Here is a 26796-nt window from a genome sequence, read left to right on the forward strand (position 1 = left end):
CATAGGCGCCGCAAGCTTAGAAGGCGGGAATTACAATGCCGCCCCGCGCGCCATGCGACATCCCCGCTCGATTCGGTGGCTCTCCCCAGCTTCTGAGCCTCCTCTGGCTGAATGGCTGCCCGCCGCGCCATGCCATGCCACACCACATCCCCGCTCCATGCTCGGTGGCTCTTTTCTCCTCCTTGGCTCCTAAGCCTCCCTGGCTGCATCGCTATGACTGGCACATTGGGCGTGCCGGCGCCGCACACCACGGCTGAGGTAGGCCAGTGATTATGTATGTAGGACAGAACAGGTCAGTGTATGCAGGACAGGTCAGTGTATGCAGGACAGGTCAGTGTATGCAGGACAGGTCAGTGTATGTAGGACAGGTCAGTGTATGTAGGTCAGGTCAGTGTATGCAGGACAGGTCAGTGTATGTAGGACAGGTCAGTGTATGTAGGTCAGGTCAGTGTATGTAGGTCAGGTCAGTGTATGCAGAACAGGTCAGTGTATGCAGGACTGGTCAGTGTATGCATGTCAGGTCAGTGTATGCAGGTCAGGTCAGTGTATGCAGGGCAGGTCAGTGTATGTAGAGCAGGTCATGTCAGTGTATGTAGGTCATGTCAGTGTATGTAGGACAGGTCAGTGTATGTAGGTCAGGTCAGTGGTGTATGTAGGTCATGTGTCAGAAACAACCCTGAAAGACATGCTAGTGTCCCTAAGAGCTTCCCTACATGCTGAAGCCCCTGGTCTTTTTGCCACCTAGCAACACCCCTGATTAAATGACTGCTTATTCAAAACTATCAGTGTTCATTTTTATATTGGCTTGTTGAAGCTTTAAAAAAAATAAGTAAAATAATAAATAGTATTGAGTCAGGATGAATATGCAGTTTTTATATGCGATGAACTCATTATAATGCCAGAAGTAATAAAAAAGTATAGAGAAACCCCAGTGTAGTAACAGTAATAGTAGTACTAGAAAAGCTAAAATTTCTGGGGAAATTGTGTAATGTATTCTTGCATCCACCAATACTCCAGACTGGAGACAGAGCCCCTGGAGATGTAAATGTGATTCAACAGTGTGTCGATCCATTTCGATCCATTGCCCCATCAAAAACTACCCCCATCAAAAACTGCACCATCCTATTGCCCCATCAAAATCTGCCCCCATCAACCACGGTTGATGGGGGCTATGGACGGTTGCTATGGACTGGTTGCTATGGACTGGTTGCTATGGTTTGGTTGCTATGAAGAAGTCCCATGATTAGCTGAAAGAGCTGAACATTTTAAATGTTGAATGGTTTTAATAGCTGAAAGTATGCAGAAGTTACGCAGAGCCAAAAAAACTGAGCCAATTCCCCTCAGCGTTGTGTGGGATGAGCTATAATTCCCCTCAGAGCTGTGTGGGAGGAGCTATAACTCCCCTCAGAGCTGTGTGTGAGGAGCTATAATTCCCCTCAGCGTTGCCAGGAAACCAATGTCTATGCAGGCTCTAAGCACAGACCACAGTTTTTTGCCCCTCCTGAATACTTGTCCTTCTTCAAACGGTTGTATTTTAAAAACTATAAATCGTATAGCGAAGAGCTTTATATTGTGATAATCACAAGACCCAGACCTATATTAATGCATAGTATGTCTCTGAAATATTAAAATTGAAGGCACAGTCACAGTTTAAATATTGCCCTTCAAATTGTAGGTGTCTAGACTGTAATTTCAATGGATGGCTTGAGTTGCAAACAAATGGTCATATTGTGAAAACAATCAGGACTATGGCTGTAGTGGCAGCAGGGATAGCTGAACGTTTTGATATAAGATTTGTGTAGGTGGGCTTGAAAATGAGGGAGTGGTGGCAGTTTAGAAATCATGTCCTGATTTTTCAGTCTCTAGTTTCGCCATTCATTCCTATGGGACAAATTTTGTGAACGATTCGGCAAAACGTTCCACAAAGTAATAGCACACCATTCGGGAACAATCCGCACGTTTTGGTATATTACTTGTCTATGTAGTGTAAAAACTGTGGAGTTAGGTTGGTAAATTTGGCTATAATAGGAATAATAATATATATGTGAGATAACAATAAGTGCTCAATATGCAAGAACACTTAATTATACTGCTGTTATATGTTGCCTGTATAATATCTAGGAGAGGCAAACTCAGAATTCTTCTATTCATTCACCATTGGCTGACCTTAATGTGACTCCTCTACAATGATTTCAGTGTTTCCTTTCTAGGTCCACCTGTTAGAGAATGAAGCCCTTTATTAAAGTATATGTCAAGCCAAAATCTAGTTTTGGATAGAGTGGGGAATGCATAAAAACTGCTGTCAGTTTTTGTACTGTTATTTGGGGCTCTATTAGAGATTTGACTTAATTTCCTCTACTGCTGACAGTGGTTTCATCAGACAGGAAGTGAGAGGCAAGGCAATAAAAAAATGATAGGGGTCCTATCCTTACCATACTCAACTAAGGAATATCATTTGTATTTATGTCTGTGTCTGTGTTGTTTTTAGACCATTCTCCTCACTTCCTGTTTGGTAAAGCTTTGTCAGCAGGACAGGAAGTGTGGATAAATTCCTCTAACAGAACCTGGGATAGCAGTTCAAACTCTGCCTCACTGAATCCAAAATTAGGAAAAATTGTACCCTTGCGTACCCACCAAGTATGAGCTAAGGTTCAGGACGAACGCAGTTCCTGCCCCACAGGCACATGTAACAAAGAGATGGGGAAGGGGGTGACATCATTGAGCTAATTACATTGTCCAAATATGACTAACTAACCTAAAATCTAAACTACAAGGGAATTTTTTTAAACAATTTTTTTATTATCATTTGTGCCCAGTATCTCTAAACCTGATGCCCTGGCAAAATGCTAAAAGCAGAGTGGAAATACATAACTAGTTTAAATTGCCTATATATTGCCATGCTCATCACTAGTATTAGAGAATGAGGTCAGTTAGGCAAAAGTATGAATAATGCCGCGTACACACTCAATCTTTTGTTGGCGGAAATTCCAACAGCAAAAGTCCAATGGAGCATACACACGGTTGGATTTTCTGTTCAAAAGCTCACTTCGGACTTTTGCTGTCAGAATTTCCGATCGTGTGTACGGCGCATTACCTATGTATACACGGATTTTGATTCCTCTGCCATGCGCTGGCTCTAATGGATACAATTCCTCACCTATCTCATGTTCTCCTGGGTTATCTGAGATCTCCATAGCATAGATCTTCAGACCTTTAGCTGTCTTCCCAAGACTGTATGTTCTGGTAATGGTTGGACACTCCTCATTCACAACCTTCATGAGCTGAAAAAGGATGAACATAGTTGGTAGTTCAGAAATAATGCAATAAATATTACAATATTATGATGGAGTCTGCCAGAAGCTCACCTGTCTCATATCTTTGTAGTTATGATTCCGGAAATCTAGATTATCTGAGGAGGTTATCACTTCATTCTGGCTATAGTAGCTGACCACATCTGTTAGGAAATAGAACTCAGATCAGAAACAAGCTATTGGCTCAAATAAGTAAGCTTGACCAACTGCCACAATGACTATTATTTTTTGCAGTAATGAAAATAGCATTCACATGGTTGAAAATTACACATGCATTATAGCTTAGTGAATTGAGTCCCAGTTGGCACACTTATTACTGGTATATGTTCATGTACCCCTGCATATACAGTGCTGTGAAAAAGTATTTGCCCCCTTCCTGATTATTATTTTTTTTTTACATATTTCTTACACTTAAATAATTCAGATCATCAAACAAATTTTAATATTACACAAAGATAACCTGAGGAAATCCAAGATGCTGTTTTTAAATTACAATTTCATTTATTAAGGGAAAAAAGCTGTTCAAACCTGCCTGGAATGTCTGGCCATCAGTTCATGACCTCAAGCTCAAGTGCACTTGGGTTATGCAGCAGGACAATGATCCGAAACACAACAGCAAGTCCACCTTTAAATGGTTCAAACAAAGCAAAATTTAGGTTTTGGAGTGGCCTAGTCAAAGCCTGGACTTAAATCCAACTGAGATGCTGTATCATGACCTTATACAGGCCATTCATGCTGGAAAACCCTCCAATGCGGCTGAATTAAAGCAAATCTGCAAAGAGTGGGCCAAAATTGCTCCACAGCAATGTGAAAGACTGCCAGTTATCGCAAACGCTTGATTGCTGTTGTTGCTGCCAAGGCTGGCACAACCAGTTATTAGGTTTAGGGGGCAATTTCTTTTTCACATAAAGCCAGGCAGGTTTGGACAGCTTTTTTGACTTAATAAATTAAACCATCAATAAAAAAAATGTTGTTTATATTAAATCGAGTTATCTTTGTGTAATAATAAAATTTGTTTGATGATCTGAGTCATTTAAGTGTGACAAATATACAAAAAAAAATATCAAACATCAGAGAAGGGGCAAATACTTTTTTACAGCATTGTAAATATAAATGGAATATTTACATGACTGCATTGTAGAGACATTAAGCAGTAAGTTCATTCAGGGGCTGTGACTGATGTAAAAGGTTCAGTGATCCCTGTGTAAAGGGCTGTAGAGAGAAGATGATATACAAAGAAACACACTTTTTTCGCTGTAGTAAGCAAGCTGCATTTGTGTTCGTTAATCTCACTTACTGGAAATAGGGCACCCCAGGACCTCAATTCGCATACACAGACTTCCGTTCCATGTCTGCGGGTAGATACGGATAAATCTTGCTGCCACAGGCTCAGGAAAATCTGTCTGTACTGGTGTGTCCTTGTCTACATTTCCAAAGAACATCTGCAACCACAAAAGCAAGCCTCAGAATAACTTCATTTCGCTTTTGATCAATTTTGTTTAAAGTCTACCGGCCGCAGTTTTAGTGTTTAGACTGAAAATTGTAGTGTTATCCAAAGCACATTGGGATGATTATTAATGTGACATTGACAATACAGCACTGACAGATATTTATGTTTATATCATTGGCTGCTAGTAGAACAAAGCTACACCCTTGTGAATAACAGTCTAGAGCACAAAGTGGATGTCCTTTAGTGCGTGTAGATATCTTTTATATACTGTGTTCCTTTACTTGTGTCATACTAACAGGAGCTCTAGCACAAAACATTTAGCTAATAGCATGGCACTATACTCTTCAGAGGATCACATTCAATAATGCTCTACCCTACCCTGTCCTGCCACCTTCAAGTGCTGCATATTCATATGTTTGGCCAACCATTTTCTGCATGCCCATTGTCTTCATTTCCCCTTTGTACATCCACGCCCAAAACCAATCTTTTTTCAGAATGATAAGGTAAATAGAAAAGGTGGTGGTATTTTGTCTCTATATCAAAGGTGGTCTAAAGGTGAGTGTAAAAGATAATCTCGATGGAGTGTTGTTATCTTGAAATAATGGGTAGACTCAGCTACTTGGACAGACAGAAAGGGTTGTGCAGGCTGGGACAATGTTAACAATAATGCCCTGTACACACAATAGGATTTTCCGTCCAAAAAGTTGGATGTGAGCTTTTGGTCGGATATTCCGTGTGTATGCTCCATCCAACATTTTCTGTCAAAATTTCCGCCAGCAAAAGATTGAGAGCAGGTTCTCTATTTTTCTGACGGAAAAAGTTCTTGTCGGATATTCCGCTCGTCTCTATGCAATTCCGACGCGCAAAAAAACACGCATGCTTAGAATCAAGCAGAAGAGCCGAACTGCCTATTAAACTTCATTGATCTCGGCTCGTTGTACGTCACCGCTTTCTTGACGGTCGGAATTTCAGACAAGATTTGTGTGACCGTGTGTATGCAACACAAGTTTGAGCCAACATTCTGTCAGAAAAAATCCACGGTTTTCTTGTTGGAATTTCCGATCGTGTGTACGGGGAATAAGATAGGGAATTTTAATTACTTTGAATTATACTGGTGTAATGGCACTACTGGGGCCACAACAGCAGCCCCGCACAGTCACTCGGATCCTCTACACACTGTCATAGTGGGGGATTAGGGTATAAGAGGGCTGGTGCATTAGTAATATATATCAGGGGTCCTCAAATTACGGCCCACGGGCCAGATCCAGCCCGCCAGTGTGATTTACCCTCCCACGGACTGCCCCTTTAATATCACAGCAATCCCCCTCCCCTCTGCTCCCTTTTTATCACACAAAATGAGAAACACGACAGGTCCGGACAAAAGGCGGGTCTTTTGAGTTAAGCAGCGGGGCGGTTTCAGCAATCAAAAACCTGCCTTTCACTAGCAAAGTTCCACCCTTTGTCCAAACCTGCCATGCTTCGTCTTGTGTGATTGAGGTATCAGAGAGGTGGAGTGCTGAGATGTTATAGAAGGGACGGCAGTGTAATATCGATGGGGGAGATCTGTGATAGAGGGGGGGAGATCTGTGATTGGGGGAGTCTGTGATGGGGGGGGGTCTGTTATGGGGGCTATGTGAGGAGAAAAGTTTGTGTTGGGTGGGCTTTGTGATGGGGGAGTCTGTGATGGGGGGACCTGCTATGGGGGCTTTTTGATGGGGGGAATCTGTGATGGAGAGGAGTCTGTGATGGGGGATCTGTGATGGGGGGTGGTCTGTTATTCTGGGCTTTGTGATGGAGAGGAATCTGTGATTGGGGGGGTTCTGTGATGAGGGGAGTCTGTGAAATACTAATAAGTTTATGTTGATTAAAATTGTTCTTTATTTTAAATATTGTATTGTTTTTTCCTGTTTTTTTGCACTTCAAATAAGATGTGTGCATAGGTTTTCAACTATAGTTCTAAGGGACCGTGAACTGGCCCCATGTTTAAAAGGTTTGAGGACCCCTGCTCTATATTGTGACAATGTTAGGAATGTATTCTTGCTGTCTTGTAAAGTTACTGAAAGTTCCACTTAAAGCGTAACTCCACTTCAGTTTGGAAAAAAAACACTCCCCTCCTCTGGGTGATTTATGTACATTGCAAGAATCATTGCAAGAATCATGTACATTGCAAGAATCTGCAGCTAAGTTTTACCAAACTTAGCTGCAGATTCCTACCTCTTGTTATTCTGAAGAAATCCTTGTGTGTTTTTCTGTGCCCCTGTGCCAAGTGAGTCTAATGGAAGTGGTTTATTAATTATCAATCAGCTGCTGCGGCTGTAGACCTCTAATAAGGAAAGTTGCAGAGTCTGCATCCCTTTAGACGTGAATTACTACTGGGACTATCATACCATAAATTACATTTCTATTGCAGGGGATGCCAAAAATCTGATTTGTATGTTAGTGCAGACGTCTGGGAAAATCAGTGAGCCAATCACACAAGCAGGAAATAATGTTTCTGGGGGGCGTTCTGTATACAATCTGTGTACAGATCACCTCCAAGTAGCCATATTGCATTACATTAACAGAAAATTACAGCAGCCGCAGATTGAAAAGGAAAAGTCTTTTTTTTTTTTATACTCAATTACAATATGACTTTGTGTTGCAATTGTATTTATATGCAGTTTTTTTCCCCCATGAAAGTGGAGTTACCCTTATGCCTCGTAAACACGGACGGATTTTCAGAGAAAAAAAGTCAGACTGGCTTTTTTTCTAGCAAAGTCTGGCATGTGTAGCCTCCATCGGACCTTTTTTCGGAAGTCCGACAGACCTTAGAAGAACCTGTTCTCTTTCTTTCCGTCGGACTTCAGACGGACTCACGGCAAACTTTTGCACGGTCAAAAGTCTGACCGTGTGTACAAGGCATAAGAGGCTCCATTCACACTAGTGCAATTTCAGATGCAACTTGAGTTGCACAGAATTGCATGACAATGGAAATCACAATGTTTTCAGTGGTGCCCATTCACATCAAAGCAACTCAGCACAGTACGACTTTGGCCCCATAGAATATGCAAACCTTATCCAAGTTGCAATACTACAAAACTGAATTGCAGCTGTGTGAACCTAGCCTAAATCAGAAAATAAACCCATCAATTGGATCATCTGAGGTTTTTGACTTTTTAGAATGCATATTTTTTTAATTGCTTTGTATATTTATTTCAACCTCACCAATTATGAACAGTGAATCAATGAGAATCCTGGGGATAAAGACTTGGAGATTGACCTGGAAACAAAGGATTGGGATGGGCTACCAATAAAACATCCCCCCAAAATATCATTGCACTTGAAACAAACTACAAGGTTCTGATGAGGTGCTATTTGGTCCCAGCAAGGCTATCCCCCTGTGTGTTACCAGGGTTGTGGCCAGGCAGGCATGCACACACACATATGGTGGATGTGTCCGGTTGTGCGACAATTTTGGGCAGCAATCTTCCGTATGGCTTCTGCTTTGCTCAATGTTGCTCTAGACCCCGACCTGTATTTAACACTGATGAATCATGTCATCCTTGATTGTACTAGAGCCCGGCTCCATCTCCTCTTGCAGCTAATGACAGCGGCTAAACAGATAATAGCCAGAACCTGGAAATCTCCAAAATTATGCATTCTTGAGGTGAAAAACAAAGTAACTCAAGCCATGATTTATGGTAAAATCGAGGCCACAATTCTCGAAAGAATCCCCCACCACCTTAAAATATGGCAGCCCTGGGTAGACCATTTTCTCCCCCCGGATTTCGACAAATCCCTCTTAGAGCCTTGACTCCCCTCTACCCCTCATCCTAGTGTCAGTGATGCTTTACGACATGGGCTCTCACAGTGCCTCCGACCTCTCTCTCCCTTGCAGCTCTTCTCCCTCTTCTTTCGCTCTTTCTCGACTGCTTCTTCCTCTTTCTCCCTCCCTTTCACAAGTACACCATTGGTAGCATGATATGTTGGCATATCATATTTGTCTTACCAGCCTCTGGATTACTATGTGGTATCTCTCCATAGTGCCTAATTTACTTTTGTTCTAAACCTCCCTGGATCCCCAATGCCAATAATGTTTCATTGGTATTCCTTGTTCATTGTCAATATATGTTACCAATAAAAAATTTGAACAAGAGAATCCTGGGGATAGTTCTTTTACCTCTCATAACTATCTCCAGGCTAATGGGCCATCAAAACAGCAGCAATTGTACACTGAAGTTGCTGCCAGAACTGGATTCAGAATATTTCTTTATGAATAAAGATAGCAGTGATATCAATAGAAAAAGTCAAATATGCACATGCTCACCATATCCTCATATCCATTGCTGTACATATTCCAGTTCTGGCTGTCGTTACTGAAGCCCACATAGAAGGAGGTCACAAAGTCATCACTGTCAGAGAAAAGAATATAAATAATGAATGTTTCAGCATCAGAACACCTCTCCATATATAAAGATGATGTTCTGTATCTGTATCTGTACGTAGACCAGAGGTGTACACTCACTGGATCAGGGAGTCCCGGCCCTGTGTGATAATGCCAGTGAATAATGTAGTTCTTCGAGTGTCCACTTCTAACCACTGAACCAGAATCCCATCCTCAGCACACCACGCACCATCAAAGAAGTCATCTTCATTAGTACCTGCCTAGAAGGAAGCCACGGGCTGGTTAAAAGTAGGAGCTAATGTGTAACTGACATGAAGTCCAATTGATAAGTTCTCATTGTAATACCAGTAGCAAAACAATCAGATTGGTAATTGTTGTCTTCTCAAACCATGACAGTTCTTATTTCAGGATTATGTTGTTAGGGTTTCTTACACATGGCAAAATCAACTCATTTTATTTGTTTCATGCTATTAGTTCATATTTTTATTCTTAAAGATATATAAATAATAAGAATAAATATAGTTTGTACACTGGAAAGGAAATTATCCAAAGTAACTGAACTGTATCAGGCTCTACATGACACTGAGCCATACCTGCATATTAAGCCGACCTCTCTGAGAGTGCAGTCCATGGCGCAACATGGAAGAGGCCAGAATTTGATCATCTTCTATCCGATGGGATTCCATGCCAATGGGTGGGCACTCTGTGAACAAGATTAAGATGAATGTCATATACCTTTATAGATAAGTGAGCAACTTCACTATTATACACAGCCGCACAATATAGAAACATCTACTTACTTTTCTTCTCCTTTGGGATCTCTTCCTCCTCCTCTGAATCCCATTCATCAGGGCGCTTTTTTTCTGTCAGATGTAAAGTCAAAAGTTATCTAGCTTGCCTTAAATATTTTCTTATCCACTTATCCTCCGTTATGGAGGTTTGGAGCTTTGATTGACCCACTGCCAGGGTTTTATTGCAGTGTCTGTGTTGTGTAGATTTCCCTCACTTCCTAACTTTTTACGGTAAACCTTTTCAAGGAGAACAGAGCTAAAAAAACAATGGAAAGGTTAGAACTTCTTTCAAGTTTTATTACTGTCTGTATCCCCTTCAGGTAGGTTTATTTTTCTGTCTGTCTCATATTTCTTGCTCCAATGGTTAGTGTCACCAGGGCAGGAATTGACGATAAATGTCCAAAACTCTAAACTTTCTCATACTATATCCAAGTTTTGAATGTTATGCTTTTCTTCTGCTTAAAGCTATATTTTTAATACATGATAATTAATATGTCAAATGTAAGGAAAAACAAGGGCTTGTTCTGTATTCTTAAGCCTCGTACACACGATCGGATTTCCATCGGACAAATCCGTGGAATTTTGTGCGAAGTACGTTGGCCGTGAACTTGTTCTGCATACAGATGGCAGAACTTTTTTTAGCCAACATACACAAAACTACGTGGTTTTTCTGCTCTTTAGCGCCACCCTTTGGGCAACTTCTGCTAATGTTGTCTTATGGTTAGCATTGGTTCGAAGCATGCGTGATTGTACTTTGGATTTTAGTTCGAAGAACTTGTGTACACACGATCGGATAATCCAACAAGACACATTTGTTGTCGGAAAGTTTGAGAGCATGCTATTCCACATTTGTTGTTGGAAATTCCGACAATTGTCCAATGGAGCATACAAACGATTATGCAACAAAAACCCTTCCATCACACAATTGTTGTCAGAAAATCCGATTGTGTGTACGGGCCTTAAGGGTCCTTTCACACTAACGGACCGTTCGTCCGTTCATTACAAGTACGGACTTGTAATGAATCCCTATAGGATTGCGTCCGTTAGCGGATGGAGCATCCGCTAGCGTCCGCGTCCGTCGGGATCTGCTTTTGCGAACGAAAGAAACCCTATTTTTCTTCCGTTCGGTGGAACGGATCGGATGCAGACGGACAGACGGTCCGTCTGCATCCGATCCCCCATAGGGGAGAGCGGAGCAGAGACAGGGCGGTCTCTGCACTGTGTGCGGGGACCGCCCTATCCGCCGACAGCTCAGCGGGGATCCCCGCTGAGCTTTGGCGGACACACGGAGCGGACCCAGAAACGGTCCGCTCCGTGTGAAAGAGCCCTAAGTCTGTTGCTTGAGAAGCAATTTGCTGGTCCTAGTATGCTGACTTCCAAGCCAGCTCTCTCTGTGTAATGTCGTTTAGCCAACAGAATGCCTAGAAATGACAGACCACAAATCTCTGAATCTGCTTTTTCAAATAGCGTTCTACCTTAAAAGTCTGCCACAGTTGTCACAATAGTACATAATAAGGGGTCTGTTTTCAACATTTTTACTCAGGATTCACTAAATTGTACACATGGTCCATAATTTATTTAATTGAATCTTAAGTAAAAATGTGTAAATTGGGTGAGTGTTGTGAGAATCTTGAGTGATAAAATTGATAAAAAGACCTTTCAGAGCTCATTCACACAGGGACGACTTTGGATCCGACTTCAAGTCGCCCCCTAGTCGCCTCAAGTCGCGCTACATGAGAAAATCAATGTAAGTGAATGGAGCCATCTTAATACACACTACTGCAGTCACTCCGACTTCAAAAAAGGTTCCTGTACTACTTCAATCTGACTTCTAGGTGACTTGTAGGCAACTTGTACCCATTTCAATGGAAGTCGCCTCAGAAGTCAGATCAATCACTGTTTTAACAGAAGCAACAATACAGGAAGAGAACATACATTTCTCAGGCAACCCCCCCCTTCCCCCTCCCTCCCACAGAGCTTATTGTTGTTTGATTGGCCACTGGAAAGCCTCCTGTCCTGGAGGCAACTTGAAGTTGCCTTGTACTGTCCTTGAGGCAACTTGAAGTTGCCTTGTAAGTTGCCTCATGTCGTGCTGTGATTCATACTCAAGTCGTGTCCAAGTTGCCTCCCAAAGTCGTGCTGGAAATCGTGTTGCCCCTGTGTGAATGGAGTCACGCATTGCCATGAAATTGGTTTTGTTGTTTTGATCTACAAAGTTCTTGTAGCACTCTATAGCTAGGATAGTAATATCCTCTTCCCAGAGACTAAAGTATTAAAATAGATCACATACAGCATCACATCTATCCTCATACCCCTTACAGATGTGCTGTCAGCTCACCTTTCCGTTTTCTTTCCTCTTCCTCTTCTCTCTCTCGCTCCTCTTTGCTGCTGGTTGGTTTTTGGGGTTTCTCTGCAGATAACAATTAAAAGATGATATTAAAAATTCTTAGATAAGGTATGCTCAGTCTGTACTATAAAAAACAGATAATCCATGTTAAGTGTAGGGAGGGTGGGGGTGGGATTGAATTGTCAAAATCTTTGGTGTCAGATCAGCCCTGCATGTAGACAAACCAGGAGGTACTAAAAGCTGCTTCAGGTGTGTGCAGGGCAACCCTTGGTGACTTTACTTCATACTTGCCAACTGCTTTTGATTTCCCTAAAGTGATAGAGTCTCTTTAAGAACTGTATGTAATTTGATTTCATATAGGACTGTACAGTCTGGCTGTACCATATGGCCAAGAATGGGACTGTAAATTGTGGTTAGTGGTAAGACCAGTTAAATGACCGCAAATCACCACCCTTGAAGGCATCTAAGCTCTAACTGTGCAGCATAATTAAGGTCAGTGTAATCCTGAGAATCTGTAATACTGATAGCAGTTTGTCACGTGACCGTGTTATTGCATGCCGTAAACGTTAGTGAATTGATCCCCTGACATCTTGACTATGGGAACTAAAATCATTCAAAATATAGAAGAGGCCAATGAGACCAGGTGGCATGGCTAAAGCACCTGGAAGTCTACAAGATCATTGTGGTCATAGGTCTAAAACACGTTTGTACACTTAGACTAATAATTACTTGATGAGTATTTCTCTTCATCTGTCCACTCTTCTTCCTCCTTTTCTTCTGGAGGTTTCAGGAATGTAGTGTAATCATCTGTTCAAATAAATAGAAGATGTGTGGATATTACATGTATGAGAAAACTTTCATTAGTATGGAGCCCAGTTACACCATTTTATTACGTCTGTCTAATCAAACAATACTCTGTTTTATGCCCCCTATACTTTAGTGCAATAGTACAAATGCCCCTAGGCTCATTTTATGGTTTTATTCTGTAGCTGAAGAAAGAACTTAATAACAAAAGCCATAAAATAGATGAGAGGGCAAAGTCTCTACATACTAATTACAAAGTCAATTACATTTTTTTTGCCATCCAAAGTGAAGTTACCCTATAAATATCATCACTATGACTCCTTATACTGTATAAACCTTTAACAATGAGTTTTGTTATAATTTTAAGTTGACAGGGTTGCAGTGCTGTTCTAAATATACAATGCTACAAAGATTCTCATCATTTTGTGATGCAGAATCTAATTGCAGATAGACAGATTATTTTTCTATGCAACCTTTATTTTCAATTTTAATCATTACAAAACATGAAACATTTCATAAAAAGAGGAAAGGAAATCAGCATCATTATTAACAGATATCTCTTGTTTATGTATCAATGCAAACATCCACAGCATTATAGCTGCTGATCTTCCCATATCCCAGACTTTCGATTGAAGGGAGGAATCCCCTCAGGCATTGAGGGAACATGAGGAGACCAGCATGGGGAGCCGATTTGAGATATTTTGAACAATAATTAAAAAGAAAACAGATTTAGTCCAGACAATGGCCTTTAGGCACTGTCAAACGTTTACCAGTGGAGCACATAACCAGGCGTAAGCTCAGAGGGGCCTCACCTGCTCGCCAGGTGGCTCAAAGTGAGAATCAGCCACTCCCAGGGCAAAAACCGCATAGAGCAGTGCATTGCCTGTACACCCCCCCACCTCCCCACTCATGTGCTGCTGCCTGACAGTGGGTGGAACAAGGAGTTGACCGCCCTATCGCATGAGCGAGACTGGCTATTGACTCAAACAAGGTCTATGAAGACATCTAGTCATAATTGAGCAAAATAAATAGAAAAAAAAAAATACCACATTATATAACATACAAATAAACTGTTGATACTTATAGGACTCTAAAACCCTGCTGAATTGCCAAATTCGGCAATCACACCTGGTTCTCTGGCTGCTATAAAATAAAAAGGATAAAAATAACTCAAGATTTAGATTGTTGGTGCACCAGGACAAGTTGTCAAAATGTAGGATCCACCAGGGCCAACAGCGCAACTTCCAAAATAGAGGAAACCAAGACCGACCCAGATACATGTTTCCTCCATGGTGCCCAGATAGAGTCAAAACATTCCTGGGTTCCCCCTGCAGGTAACTATTAACTCTTCTGCCTCCATGATCTCCTTTACCTTCCCAATCCAGTCCTGTTCACTTGGAACATGTGAGCTCTTCCAGTGAACTGGTATAAGATGTTTTGCAGCATTGAGAAGGTGAAAGAGAGCGCTACTTTGATAATGGGAGAGGGGGGTGGTGGGGATGTGGAGCAAGAAGTGCTTTGGCAAAGGGGGTAGATCTATGTCAAGACTCTCCATTATGTGTTTATGAACAGTGGATCAAAAATTTACTATAACAGGGCAGTCCCACCACATATGGAGAAATGTACCTCTTTGGTCACATCCCATCCAACACAAGTCTGAAGGGGATGGGTAAATCCTGGCAAGGGTCGCAGGCACACAGTACCATCTCAACAACAGCTTGTAGCTATTTTCTTGAGTCTTGGTATCCACTAAACTGAAGTGTGTCAACCGGTACAGATGGTGCAGTTGCTCATCAGTAAACTTGCACTGAAGGTCACGCTCCAACTCTCTAATTTATAGGGGCTTGTGGCTAGATGTAGCCAAAGCAAGTAGATTATAAAGAACCAAGATCATATGAGGAATGGAATCCTTATCAGTCCATAGGCACTCAAACTCTGTGGGGGTAGACCTGATCTGGGCTATATGATGTTGTGTAAAAAAAAATCATGGCGCTGGCAATACCTTAAAGTCAAAAGGGAAACCGCTGAACTGCTTCCTAAGGGTGGATGGGCACATTTTAATGTGATTGTGCACACATGTCATGTCAAGGGTATGCCAGTATGTCCAATGTACCGACCAAGACATAAGCCAATATTTTAAAAGAAAATCCAGGGGCTTTGCCTCTAGCTCACCCAGGCCCTGGGGGCCCACTGAGGATGCCACATATGCACACAAGGGATCACACAACGGCAAAAGATTGCTAGGGCAGCAATGTGGGTGAAATCATCTAACATGAATATCCTAAAATCATCGTACAATGTCCCTAGTAAATAGTGAAGGAGTGTCTCCCTAGTAAATAATGAAAGACACCTGCATTATTTACCTGGGAGATTGCATGGTGCATTGAGGTGGCCCCCTGGGTCTGAATGAGCTAGAGGCAAAGCAACTGGATTTTTCTTTTAAAATATTGGCTGGTGTCTTGGTTGGAACATCAGACATACTGGAAATAACACTAATGTACTTACATAGAAACCTACACTGGGTAGTAATCCAGTATTGTTCAAAATCATTGTGTTGATGCTGTACATTGTATCAGCCATATTTGTTTTTATGGACATAACAGTACTTTTTAACCGGTTAACGCCCGCCGCATGTACATATACGTCCACAGAATGGCACGTACAGGCATATGGGCGTACATGTACGTCCCTGCCTTTCCGCGGGTCGGGGGTCCGATCGGGACCCCCCCCGATACATGCGGCGGTCGGAAACCCGCGGGGAGCGATCCGGGACGATGGCTATTCGTTTATAGCCGTCCCCTCGCGATCGCTCCCCGGAGCTGAAGAACGGGGAGAGCCGTATGTAAACACGGCTTCCCCGTGCTTCACTGTGGCGGCGCATCGATCGAGTCATCCCCTTTATAGGGGAGACACAATCGATGACGTACAGCCACACCCCCTACAGTTGTAAACACACACTAGGTGAACCCTAACTCTTACAGCGCCCCCTGTGGTTAACTCCCAAACTGCAACTGTCATTTTCACAATAAAGAATGCATTTGAAATGCATTTTTTTGCTGTGAAAATGACAATGGTCCCAAAAATGTGTCAAAATTGTCCGAAGTGTCCGCCATAATGTCGCAGTCGCGAAAAAAATTGCTGATCGCCGCCATTAGTAGTAAAAAAAAAAAAATAATAAAAATGCAATAAAAATATCCCCTATTTTGTAAACGCTATAAATTTTGCGCAAACCAATCGATAAACGCTTATTGCGATTTTTTTTACCAAAAATATATAGAAGAATACGTATCGGCCTAAACTGAGGAAAATTTTTTTTTTATATATGTTTTTGGGGGATATTTATTATAGCAAAAAGTAAAAAATATTGCATTTTTTTCAAAATTGTCGCTCTATTTTTGTTTATAGCGCAAAAAAAAAAAAAAAAAACGCAGAGGTGATCAAATACCACCAAAATAAATCTCTATTTGTGTGGAAAAAAGGACGCCAATTTTGTTTGGGAGCCACGTCGCACGACCGCGCAATTGTCTGTTAAAGCGACGCAGTGCCGAATCGCAAAACCTGGCCTGGGCATTTAGCTGCCTAAAGGTCCGGGGCTTAAGTGGTTAACTTTGTATCAATAAAGAACAACATGCATTTTTACATTGCACTGTTACATGTGGTTACCTAAAAAGTCCCATGGGAGTGGCAGTCATTTTGTATTCTTAGGCCTCGTACAGACGGGCAAACATGTACGATGAAAACGGTCCGCCGGACCGTTTTCAGCGTACATGTCTGCCCGGAGATTTCTGTATGATGGCTGTACACACCATCATACTGAAATCCGCGCGTACTCGATACGCGGCGACGAGGCCGCGCCGTTGGCGCGACGATGACGCAGCGACGTGCACGGCCCTGGCAGTTCAATGCTTCCACACATGTGTCGAAGTCATTCGACGCATGCGAGGGATGGCGGCCGCTCGGACATGTACGGTAGGTCTGTACAGACGACCGAACATGTCCGACAGACAGGATTCCAGCGGGCATGTTTTTAAACATGTTTAGAAATATTTGCCCGCTCGAAAAAGGCCCGGCGGGCAAATGTACGCTGGAATCCTGTCCGCTCGGCTGTACAGACGACCGAACATGTCTGCTGAAACTGGTCCGCGGACCAGTTTCAGCTGACATGTTCGGTCGTCTGTACGGGGCCTAAGATCCAGGGTATATTTGATTGCCTCCTGGGAGATCAGGAAGATTTTTTTTCCCCCGCTGGAGAAAATTGGACCATGGTTTATTGTTTCTTGCCTTCCTCTGGATCAACTGTGGGTATAGGATTCAGTATATGGAGATTTTCTATTTGTTTATTTTTTATTGGTTGAGCCAGATGGACTTGTGCTTTTTTTCAACCTGACTATGTAACATAGCTTTTAACTAAGTACTGCAGGGTGATGCAGCTTATTGGCATGTATTCTTTGGCACTAGGTCTATTAAACTAAGTAGTAATGTGAAGACTGTCCAACCAGCTGTCTTGTAGTGTGTCCTGAACCAAGCTGTACTGCTTAATTGCAGTGGAGGTTCAGCATTTAGTTGTGCTGTCTGGCATGGATGCCCAGACCACAAGCCCAATTTAACAGAATTGTAAATATATTGGCAGGGACAGCTATTCAGTATTCAATTAAATTCTTAAATGTGTGTTTTCCCAGAGTTTTCCTTCAAATCTTAATTTTATTGCAATAGCAAAGATTTTACATGATCCTTCTCAAATAACTGGTTATCTATGAAGAGTATCCATAGGTCCTGCCACATTAGTGACAGAAAATAACACGTTCCTCAATCAAAAATGGTACTTACAGTCATCATAGTTAAATCCTGGCTTGGGATACGGGTATTCTGGAGCTGGTAGGGCTGTTGTGGTTGTCACAATTTCAGGCTTCTCTAATGAGGAAGAAAAAGTAAAAAAATGTAGTTATTTTTCTCTTTATTATATTTCTCATTGAAAAGAACTGATATAACCACAGACACCACAAGTGATTATAGTTCATAAACACGCCATATGAACGTAAATGGAAATGTGAGTATCAGTACATCTTCTAGTCTTTCAAAATCTTAAAGTAGAATTGTGGCTAAAAGTTGTTTGTGTGTGGAAGGGTTAGGACCTTTGTCAAGTTTTCATTCTCCAGCTGGGGGAAATTATACACACTTTCTGTGTGGTCACCAGGATGTGAGAAAATCCCTGAACCAGGGACACACTAGTAATAAACATTTTTTAATGTAGGGTGGGGGAAGTCCAAAACTTCTTTGGACAAGGCATGCCTACAGTAATCAAAAGAAAATTTTAACTACCGGTATATGGAACAGTTCCTCTTCAGAACAGATAGTTTTTTAAGAATATTAATACAAGACAGATAATACAATGCTAGAATTCGAAAGCATTGCCTACCCCTAGGTAATTTTTACCTCATAAATTCATGGTTCTAACACACATTAATATCGCGTACACACGATCGGACATTCCGACATCAAAACCGTGGATTTTTCTTCTGACGGATTGATCGCTCAAACTTATCTTACATACACACGGGCCTAGATTCAAGAAGCAATTGCGTCTTCGTAACCATAGTTACGCAGCGCAATTGCTTACTTGCGCCGGCGTTACGAATGCTCCTGATTCAGGAACCTTGTTACGCCGACGGCAGCCTAAGAAATGACTGGCATAAGCCTCCTTATGCCGTCATATCGTAGGCTGCATTCTTACGTTGGCCGCTAGGGGGCGTTCCCGTTGTGGTCAGCGTATAGTATGCAAATTGCATACTAACGCCGATTCACAACCCTACGCGAGCCCTGCGTACGCAGTTTACGTCGTTTGCGTACGTCGGGTTTCGCGTAAGGCTGCACATGCTAAAAGCAGGTGCAGCCAATGCTAAGGATACCCGTCGTTCCCACGTCGCAGAGTTTAAATTTTACGTCGTTTGCGTAAGTGAATCGTGAATGGCGCTGGACGCCATTCACGTTCACTTTGAAGCAAATGACGTCCTTGCGACATCATTTACCGCAATGCACGTCGGGAAAGTTTCCTGACGGAGCATGCGCTCTACGCTCGGCGCGGGAACGCGCCTAATTTAAATGATTCCCGCCCCCTACGGGATCATTTACATTAGGCGCCCTTACGCAGGGCATTTTTGAGGAGCGCCCATGCAAATTACGTGGCTACTGCTTCATGAATGAAGCGTAGCGCAAATAATTTGCGTAGGCGCAGGGTAAAAAGGGTACACTGCGCCTCTGTAAGGAGCGCGCAGCTGTACCTGAATCTACCCCACGGTCACACAAATGTTGTCGGAAATCCTGAAAGTCAAGAACGCAGTCACGTACAACACTATGACGGTCGGATTTTCCGACATCAAGCTCACATCGAACATGTGTTGTCGTAAATTCTGACCGCGTGTACGTGGCATTATACTACATTAAGTCATGATCCTGCAACAGTCACTGTCCCGGCCCCAGTCCCAGATCTTCCACACTAGAATGTAGGCGACTCCTCAGGCTGGTTGGTCTCCAATGACCGCTGTCATTCCTCTTCCTAATAGGTGCCATGAGCTCTGCTACAGCATAAAGCCAAGGGAAAGGTATGTATAGACCTTTACAGGTTAGTTCTTTTGTGTTTTGTACTTCAGTTTTTAGTGGCCTGACAAGATCAGTAACAACTGAAGTGCTGCTGGGGAGGTGTCAGCTGTATGGGGACACAGAATTTTTTTTACACCCTAATGCTTCCCACTCTATCCAAAACGAAAAAAAAATATTGTGGCTGGAGATAAGCTTGACGTGTTCAGTTTGCTTCATCAGCGCAATGGATCTCTTTATTCAGGCTCCAGTTTCCAAGTCATGGGGGTGGGAATAAAGTTTGAAGCAATGAGGCCAGCTTCATGGAATACTTTGCAACTTCAAAATCAGACATAAAACAGTTGTGTTTCCCACAAAATACTGTACAAATATGACATAGATGTAATTGAACTTAAGCAGAGCTTGGCATTTTTCCCCACTTAAGATATCAACTGAAAACTTCAAAGTAACCATTTATAAGCCCAAAATACGCTTCCCTGAACTTAATTTGGATGGATAACAAAACTGCTGTATCATCGTACACCACTGGGTAACAAACCCACAACAGACAGGATGTGGATGCTGCAATAGCATTTGCCATATCTTTACATACCATGGTTTACATACCATGGTTACAGGAAGTCGCTGGGATTCATCACCCCATTGACATTTAAACGGGTGTCCATCCCTCATATTTCCTGAACTGTAAAGAGCCTTCTGACTTTTCTCAACATTTCCAGTACCCTCTTCCCCCTACTCTTCTGCTGAATTAACACACAAATGCCCAGAGGTGGCCAAAAGAGGGAACAAAATAAAGGAAACCATGATTTGTAACTTTTGTTGCTTGGAGCTGTCCTGGTCTGTGGGTACATTATGGTAAATACAGCCCTGATTCCAACATACACTTCTAGCCAGTGACTGCAGAGTCACAGAGTGACTCAGTGGCGGCTGGTGTTTAAATTTTTTTTGGGGGGCGCAAACAAACTGAAAGATTTTGAAAAAAAATATATCAATTGCAGCCTCACTGTGCCCATCAAACGCAGCCACTGTGGCCATCAATTGCAGTCACTGTGCCTATCAAACATAGCCACTGTGCCATCAAATACTGCCACTGCACCCATCAAATGCTGCCACTGTGCCCAATCAAATGCTGCCATTGTGCCCCATCAAATGCTGCCACTTTGCCCATCAAATAGTGCCAATGTGCCCCATCAAATGCTGCCACTGTGCCCATCAAATGCTGCCACTGTGCCCATCAAATAGTGCCACTGTGCCCCATCAAATGCTGCCACTGTGCCCATCAAATGCTGCCACTGTGCCCATCAAATAGTGCCACTGTGCCCCATCAAATGCTGCAACTGTGTCCATCAAATGCTGCCACTGTACCCCATAAAATGCTGTCACTGTGCCCCATCAAATGCTGCCACTGTGCCCCATCAAATTCTGCCACTGTGCCAAAATAGTGCCACTGTGCCCCATCAAATTCTGCCACTGTGCCCATCAAAAGTTGCCACTGTGCCCCCCTGCTCGCCTTCTGCCTGGCCCCTACCCTGTCTCGATGGGGGTAAGGCATGCAGGTGATGGCGGCAATCGGTGGGACCTTGCAGCGGGTCAGACAGTGCCATTTTTTAGTGGCCCGGATTCAGAAAGGAGATACGACGGCGTATCTCCGGATACGCCGTCGTATCTCTGAGTGTGCGTGGTCGTAACTATGCGTCTGATTCAGAGAATCAGTTACGCATAGATTTCCCTAAGATCCGACCGGCGTAAGTGTCTTACACCGTCGTATCTTAGGCTGCATATTTACGCTGGCCGCTAGGTGGCGCTTCCGTATAGTTACGCAATGAATATGCTAATTAGGTAGATACGCCGATTCAGAAACGTACTTCCGGCCGGCGCATTTTTTTACGTCGTTTACGTTAGGCTTTTTCTGGCGTAAAGTTACCCCTGCTATATGAGGGGTAGCTAATGTTAAGTATAGACGTCGTTCCCGCGTCGAGTTTTGAAAATTTTACGTCGTTTGCGTAAGTCGTTCGCGAATAGGGCTGTACGTAAGTTATGTTCACGTCTAAAGCATACGTCAAATATGTGGGGTCACAGTGAATTTACATAAAACACGCCCACATCATCCCCATTTGAATTAGGCGGGCTTACGCCGACACACATACGTTACGCCGCCGTAACTAAGGGCGCAAGTTCTTTATGCATACGGAACTTGCGCCCTAAGTTAGGGCAGCGTACCGTATATGAGATACGTTATGCCGCGCCGACAGATACTGCAATGTATCTGAATCCGGCCCATTATTTTTATAGTCCTAATATTTACCAAAAAAAATAATAATATGGTAAGGTTATCATATACCTTGCGTAAACCTTGTAAAAACAGTGACCCAAACTGGAAATTTGACACTTACGATATTTGTCAATAGATTTAAAGCCCAACTCCAAGTGAAAATTCTCTCTTGCATTAGGGCTGCCCCCACACAGCAAGGGTTTAATTTTGGTTTAGGCCTAGGGGACAGATAAAGCATTTTTGTTTACTCAATATTCTGCTCCTGCAGCAGCTCCAGCAGTGGACTGTATCTCTGTGTCCTCACATCCAGTGCAGGGTAGTAAAACTTATTTTCCCATGCCCTAGACCAGTGGTCTCCAAACTGTGGTCCGGGGGGGAGGATGCGGCCCTTTGCTTGCCTTTATCCGGCCCTTGGTGGCACTTTTCCTTCCACCGATACAAGACACTATTTCTCCCACTGACAACAACAATGGGGTATACTTCCTGCTGCTGACACCAACAATGGGGCACTATTTCTCCCATTGATGTAAATGATGGGCCACTATTCCTCCCACTGACACCAGCAATAGGGCACTATTCCTCCTCCTAATTCCAAAGATGCACTGCTTACTCCCACAAATGCCAGGACAATTTCTACTCCCAATAGTCACAGTCTGACCCCCTTAAAGTCTGAGAGACAGTAAATTGACCCTTTGTTTAAAAGATTTGGAGACCCCTGTCCTAGACCAAAAATAACCCTTGTAGTACAGGGGTTGCCCTGCTTTCCGTGAAGCTCAGGTTTAATACTTCTGAACTTGCAAATCTGCTCCTCTCATGGGCCGTTGCATGTTTATGGAAGACCAGACCACTTCCTTGCTAACTCTCCTGTCAGTCCATTGATTGCTATATATTTTGGAACTTTCATAGTTAGAACAAGAACCCGACTTCCAGGCACAGCCTGACATCAATGTGCAAATTATATTTGTAAATGTTTGCCACAGAGACTTTGTTTGTCTCATAGCTTTGGAAGCAGGCTTTAAACTGGGACTTTTTTTCTTATGACGTTTCCTCTGGGCAACACCTAATTTTCTTCTTTTTTGTTCTGTAGACCTGTTTTTCATTTTAATCATGCAAACGTTGGTTACATAAGTAAATATTGGCCAACGTACTTTATGTGCCAGGGCTGACTTCCAGGCTCACATTAAATTTAGCTGACGTGTAATTTGGTGATTTACACAAATCGCTGTAAACAATTAGAAAGCTCTCCAGGCCTACAAGGTCTTAAAACTGAACAGCAGGGGGAAGGAGGGTTAACTAAAAATCATGGGACCTGGGAGACTTTGTCTTTACAGCCTCAGTAAAGTCTGAATGAAAGCTGCAATCCTCACAGTTCTTGACTTTTATATAACTGGCGGGTGCTTAAAGTCATTGTTACAGATGGTGCCAAAACCAGATAGGAAGATACAAAGCTACCAGAACTCGAAATAAGTGCATTTCCCATATTCATTGTGAAGACAGCAAAATCTACCCTCCCGGGGGAAATATGTACTACTATCCATTTTGGAGTATGGCTATGCAATGTACATCAAGAACCCCCTTGGAATTGCCAACCATATTACCATGGACCACACTAATGGAGATTTGCACCCTTTGTGAGGTTCTCATATATGTGCCTTGACGCTCACGGGTAACAGTCCCACAATTCCCAGTGCAGATGTCTCCAGACGGCCCTCTGTCCATTACAACATGTGTTTAACCTAGAGTTGACCTTTTCGCACATTAGTATTAAAAAGAGCCGGCAAAACTGCCAGATCTTCCTACTACTGTTGCATTGGAGTGTGTTGGGACACATTGAGCCTCGGCACCTGTGAGTGGACCTGGTGTATGGATTGAGTTCTACTCCTTTACCCGGCTTCACAATGTAATTTGGGAGCTTGCAGCAATGTCTTCTGGGAGCACCGTGTCATGCTTCCCAAGAGACAATGCAGAATGCCGTCCTGCAAAATCTCTCGAAGAAGTGACCCATTGTGATGGCAAGCCTCAGTGTTGACGGCAAGCAGCGCCCTCAACACTGAGCATGCGCGGGATCGAGCGGGGAATGCTGGGAAGTAAGCATTTACCGCATTCAGGAAGTAAGTGCTTGTGGGCTTCAATTGCCCACAAGCAAAATTAAAACGTCCCTCCGCAAATTTTATAAATAATCCTTCTGTACGATAACGGAATGCAGAGGTTTTGGAAAGTCAAAACAGTGAGTAATCAACTATAATGGGGAAAAAAATTCAATGGGCAAAAATAAAACAAAAAACGAATTGCCGCAGGACCTCCGCTTTAAAAAAAAGTAAGCAATAGCAGCAATCCAAATGTACTGGGCCTCTATCCTGCTGGGCTCCATATAAACTGCATGGTCTTCTATGGTTGTAGCATTCTTGTTGAATATGTTTTGAATTTTGCACCCATAGAAAGCCCAGCCTTAGATATGCTTTGAGGAGTGGAAAATCTTTCTAATTTATGAGTTAAGGGGTTTATTTTGGCAAGTGGAAATGGAATAAAAAGTAACATGTGTGAATGGGAGTGACAGCTGTCCGGCTAACACCCTTGTAAACAAATTTTTCAAATGTTACTCAAAATACTGTAACATTCTGTAAAGACATTTAATAATCTTTATAAACTCCATCGTAATGAGAAGAAGCAGCCAACATCTCAGTTATATTTTTCTTGGCTGTATCTCTCTATTGTGGGGTGGAAATTCCCTTAACTTCTCCTCAGCCAGGTCATACTGTTCTACTGAGGAGGGAATGCTAATTTTAGCAATTCATATTTTTGGGCCCATTTTACTAAGTGTAGCTTCTGTACAGACATTTACTATGCTACATCTGTCAACCTGACTCCTTTACATGAGCTTTGTCCTCTGGAGACCAATCTGCAATCAATCTCTGTTTCAGAGGGTATTTGACAGGTGGTTGGAAGGCATTATGTCACCTCTTTACCACTTGTTTTAACCCCTGAAAGCCCACAACACCGAGCCACCACTGCGTGCATTGAAGGGTGGTTGCAGCACAGCCCCGTTCACTTGAATGGGTCACATTCACAAGGCAGTACTGCTCACCAAACATGACAGCGTGTATAAGTCTTGCCATACCGTGACGCAAAGCATCGCATCCAAAACTTCCCAGTGGACAGAAACAGATAGGAAGTATGTCAGTGACATCTTGCTGCTTGAGTATTCAACACATATTGGAAGTCAGTGACTGACCCATCCACCCATCATTCCACCTAAACATAAAATTCCACTTTTGGGTAGACAGATGCTCTCATATAAAATGGGTAAACTTTAACACTCTAGATTGTGAGGCCTGAGATTTGTTCTCATTGGAGATCAAATTGTCTTGCCATAGTTCTTGTGAATAGTGAAGAAACGTTTTCTCAGTGTGAATCTTTATCAGCAGTTCTCAAAGTGAATTCTGAGGGTAGACAGTGGTCCACCTTCTTGTATGGAGGCTGCTATTGCACATAACTTCAGTACTTTGAGTCACTGACCCAGAACACATATGCAAATTTGGAGATGACTTCAATGTTTCAATGTATCTAAGCCTAGCTTTTTTAGAAGGAGGTCAGCAATGGCTTGAGAAGAAGCCACATTACCAGTCTTACAATAATATTTATTGATCCAGACAAAGAGACCAAATAAACTCTGCCTGGATCCTCCCACTCTGAAGTGTTTATTCTACCTTGTTGGCTTAATAATTAAAGTGGAGTTCCACCCATAAATATAACATTACATCAGTAGTTTTAAAAAAATGTCATTAGTCCTTTACGAATTTTTTTTATTTTTTTAGATGCCTTCAAAGTGTTGTTGCTAGGCAGAATAGTTAATCTTCCCACTTCCTGCACCTAGGTGCTTAATGCTTCCTAACCTACACCGCACAGACTCCTGGGAATGTAGTGGGTGTAACTTTCCAGGAGTCTGTGCACTCCCCAGTCTCAAAGAATCATGTGACTTGGACAGCACATGTGCTGAAACCTGATCTGACACTGCTTGTGCAGCACTGAGCATGTGCGAGATCTGCAAGGCTGAAATCCAGGAAGTCATACAGTCTGGCTTTATGATGCCCACACTTAAGATGGCCCCAGTCAATTTCTATTTTATAAAGTGTCTAAATGCTGTAACAACCTAACAAAACGGATCTTAGTTTACAGACTAACTTTACTAGAATACATTAAGCTTGTGTATTACAGGGGTATTTATATTTAAAAAGTGAAATTGTGGCCGGAACTCCGCTTTAAGCTCAACTATTAGGCCCGAAATGGCAAGAAAAGCACATGAGAGTGATATTGCTGCGTACACACCATCACTTTATGTGATGAAAAAAAATGACGTTTTTAAAAACGTCACTTTAATTGACCGTGTGTGGGGGAAAACGTCGTTTTATGTCTTCTAAAAAACGACCAAAAAAAATTGAAGCATGTTTCAATTTTATGTGTCGTTTTTCAAAACGTCAACTTTTACTTCACAGAAATTGACCGTGTGTAGCAAAAACGTCGTTTAAAACTACGTTTTTTCATCCGCGCATGCCCAGAAGCTAGTTATGAAGCGAGCTTCAATGGAAAAACGTGGTGGAACGTAACCTCGCTTTGCTAGAACATTGTGAGAAAAACGATGGTGTGTAGGCAACTTCGTCTTTGAAAATTGAAGTTTCAAAAACGTCATTTTTTACTTGACAGAAAATGTCGTTTTTTTTCATCACATAAAGTGATGGTGTGTACGGGGCATTAGGTTCTAGCTGGGGTTTCCTTAATGCTGTCAAACTTGACTCAGTTTTCTCTACAGCGTGGATGGAGGAATCTCCACTACCAGCTATTGTAT

At 42.5% G+C, this 26796-nt stretch overlaps 1 protein-coding gene across 1 annotated transcript in view; it reads right to left on the reverse strand.

The window, feature by feature from the left end:
- AEBP1 (AE binding protein 1) overlaps window positions 1-26796 on the reverse strand; it is an 81720-nt gene that overhangs the window by 11634 nt on the left and 43290 nt on the right. The window contains exons 7-16 of the mRNA XM_040346048.1: window positions 17915-17998; window positions 13013-13090; window positions 12275-12346; window positions 9946-10008; window positions 9739-9848; window positions 9266-9405; window positions 9068-9152; window positions 4609-4753; window positions 3366-3454; window positions 3158-3281 (exon numbers count right to left, since the gene is read on the reverse strand). Coding sequence (XP_040201982.1) covers window positions 3158-3281; window positions 3366-3454; window positions 4609-4753; window positions 9068-9152; window positions 9266-9405; window positions 9739-9848; window positions 9946-10008; window positions 12275-12346; window positions 13013-13090; window positions 17915-17998 — 990 coding nt within the window. The remainder of the gene's footprint in view (window positions 1-3157; window positions 3282-3365; window positions 3455-4608; window positions 4754-9067; window positions 9153-9265; window positions 9406-9738; window positions 9849-9945; window positions 10009-12274; window positions 12347-13012; window positions 13091-17914; window positions 17999-26796) is intronic.

This window comes from Rana temporaria, chromosome 3 (genome assembly GCF_905171775.1).
Source record: "Rana temporaria chromosome 3, aRanTem1.1, whole genome shotgun sequence".
Classification (NCBI taxonomy): Eukaryota; Metazoa; Chordata; class Amphibia; order Anura; family Ranidae; genus Rana; species Rana temporaria.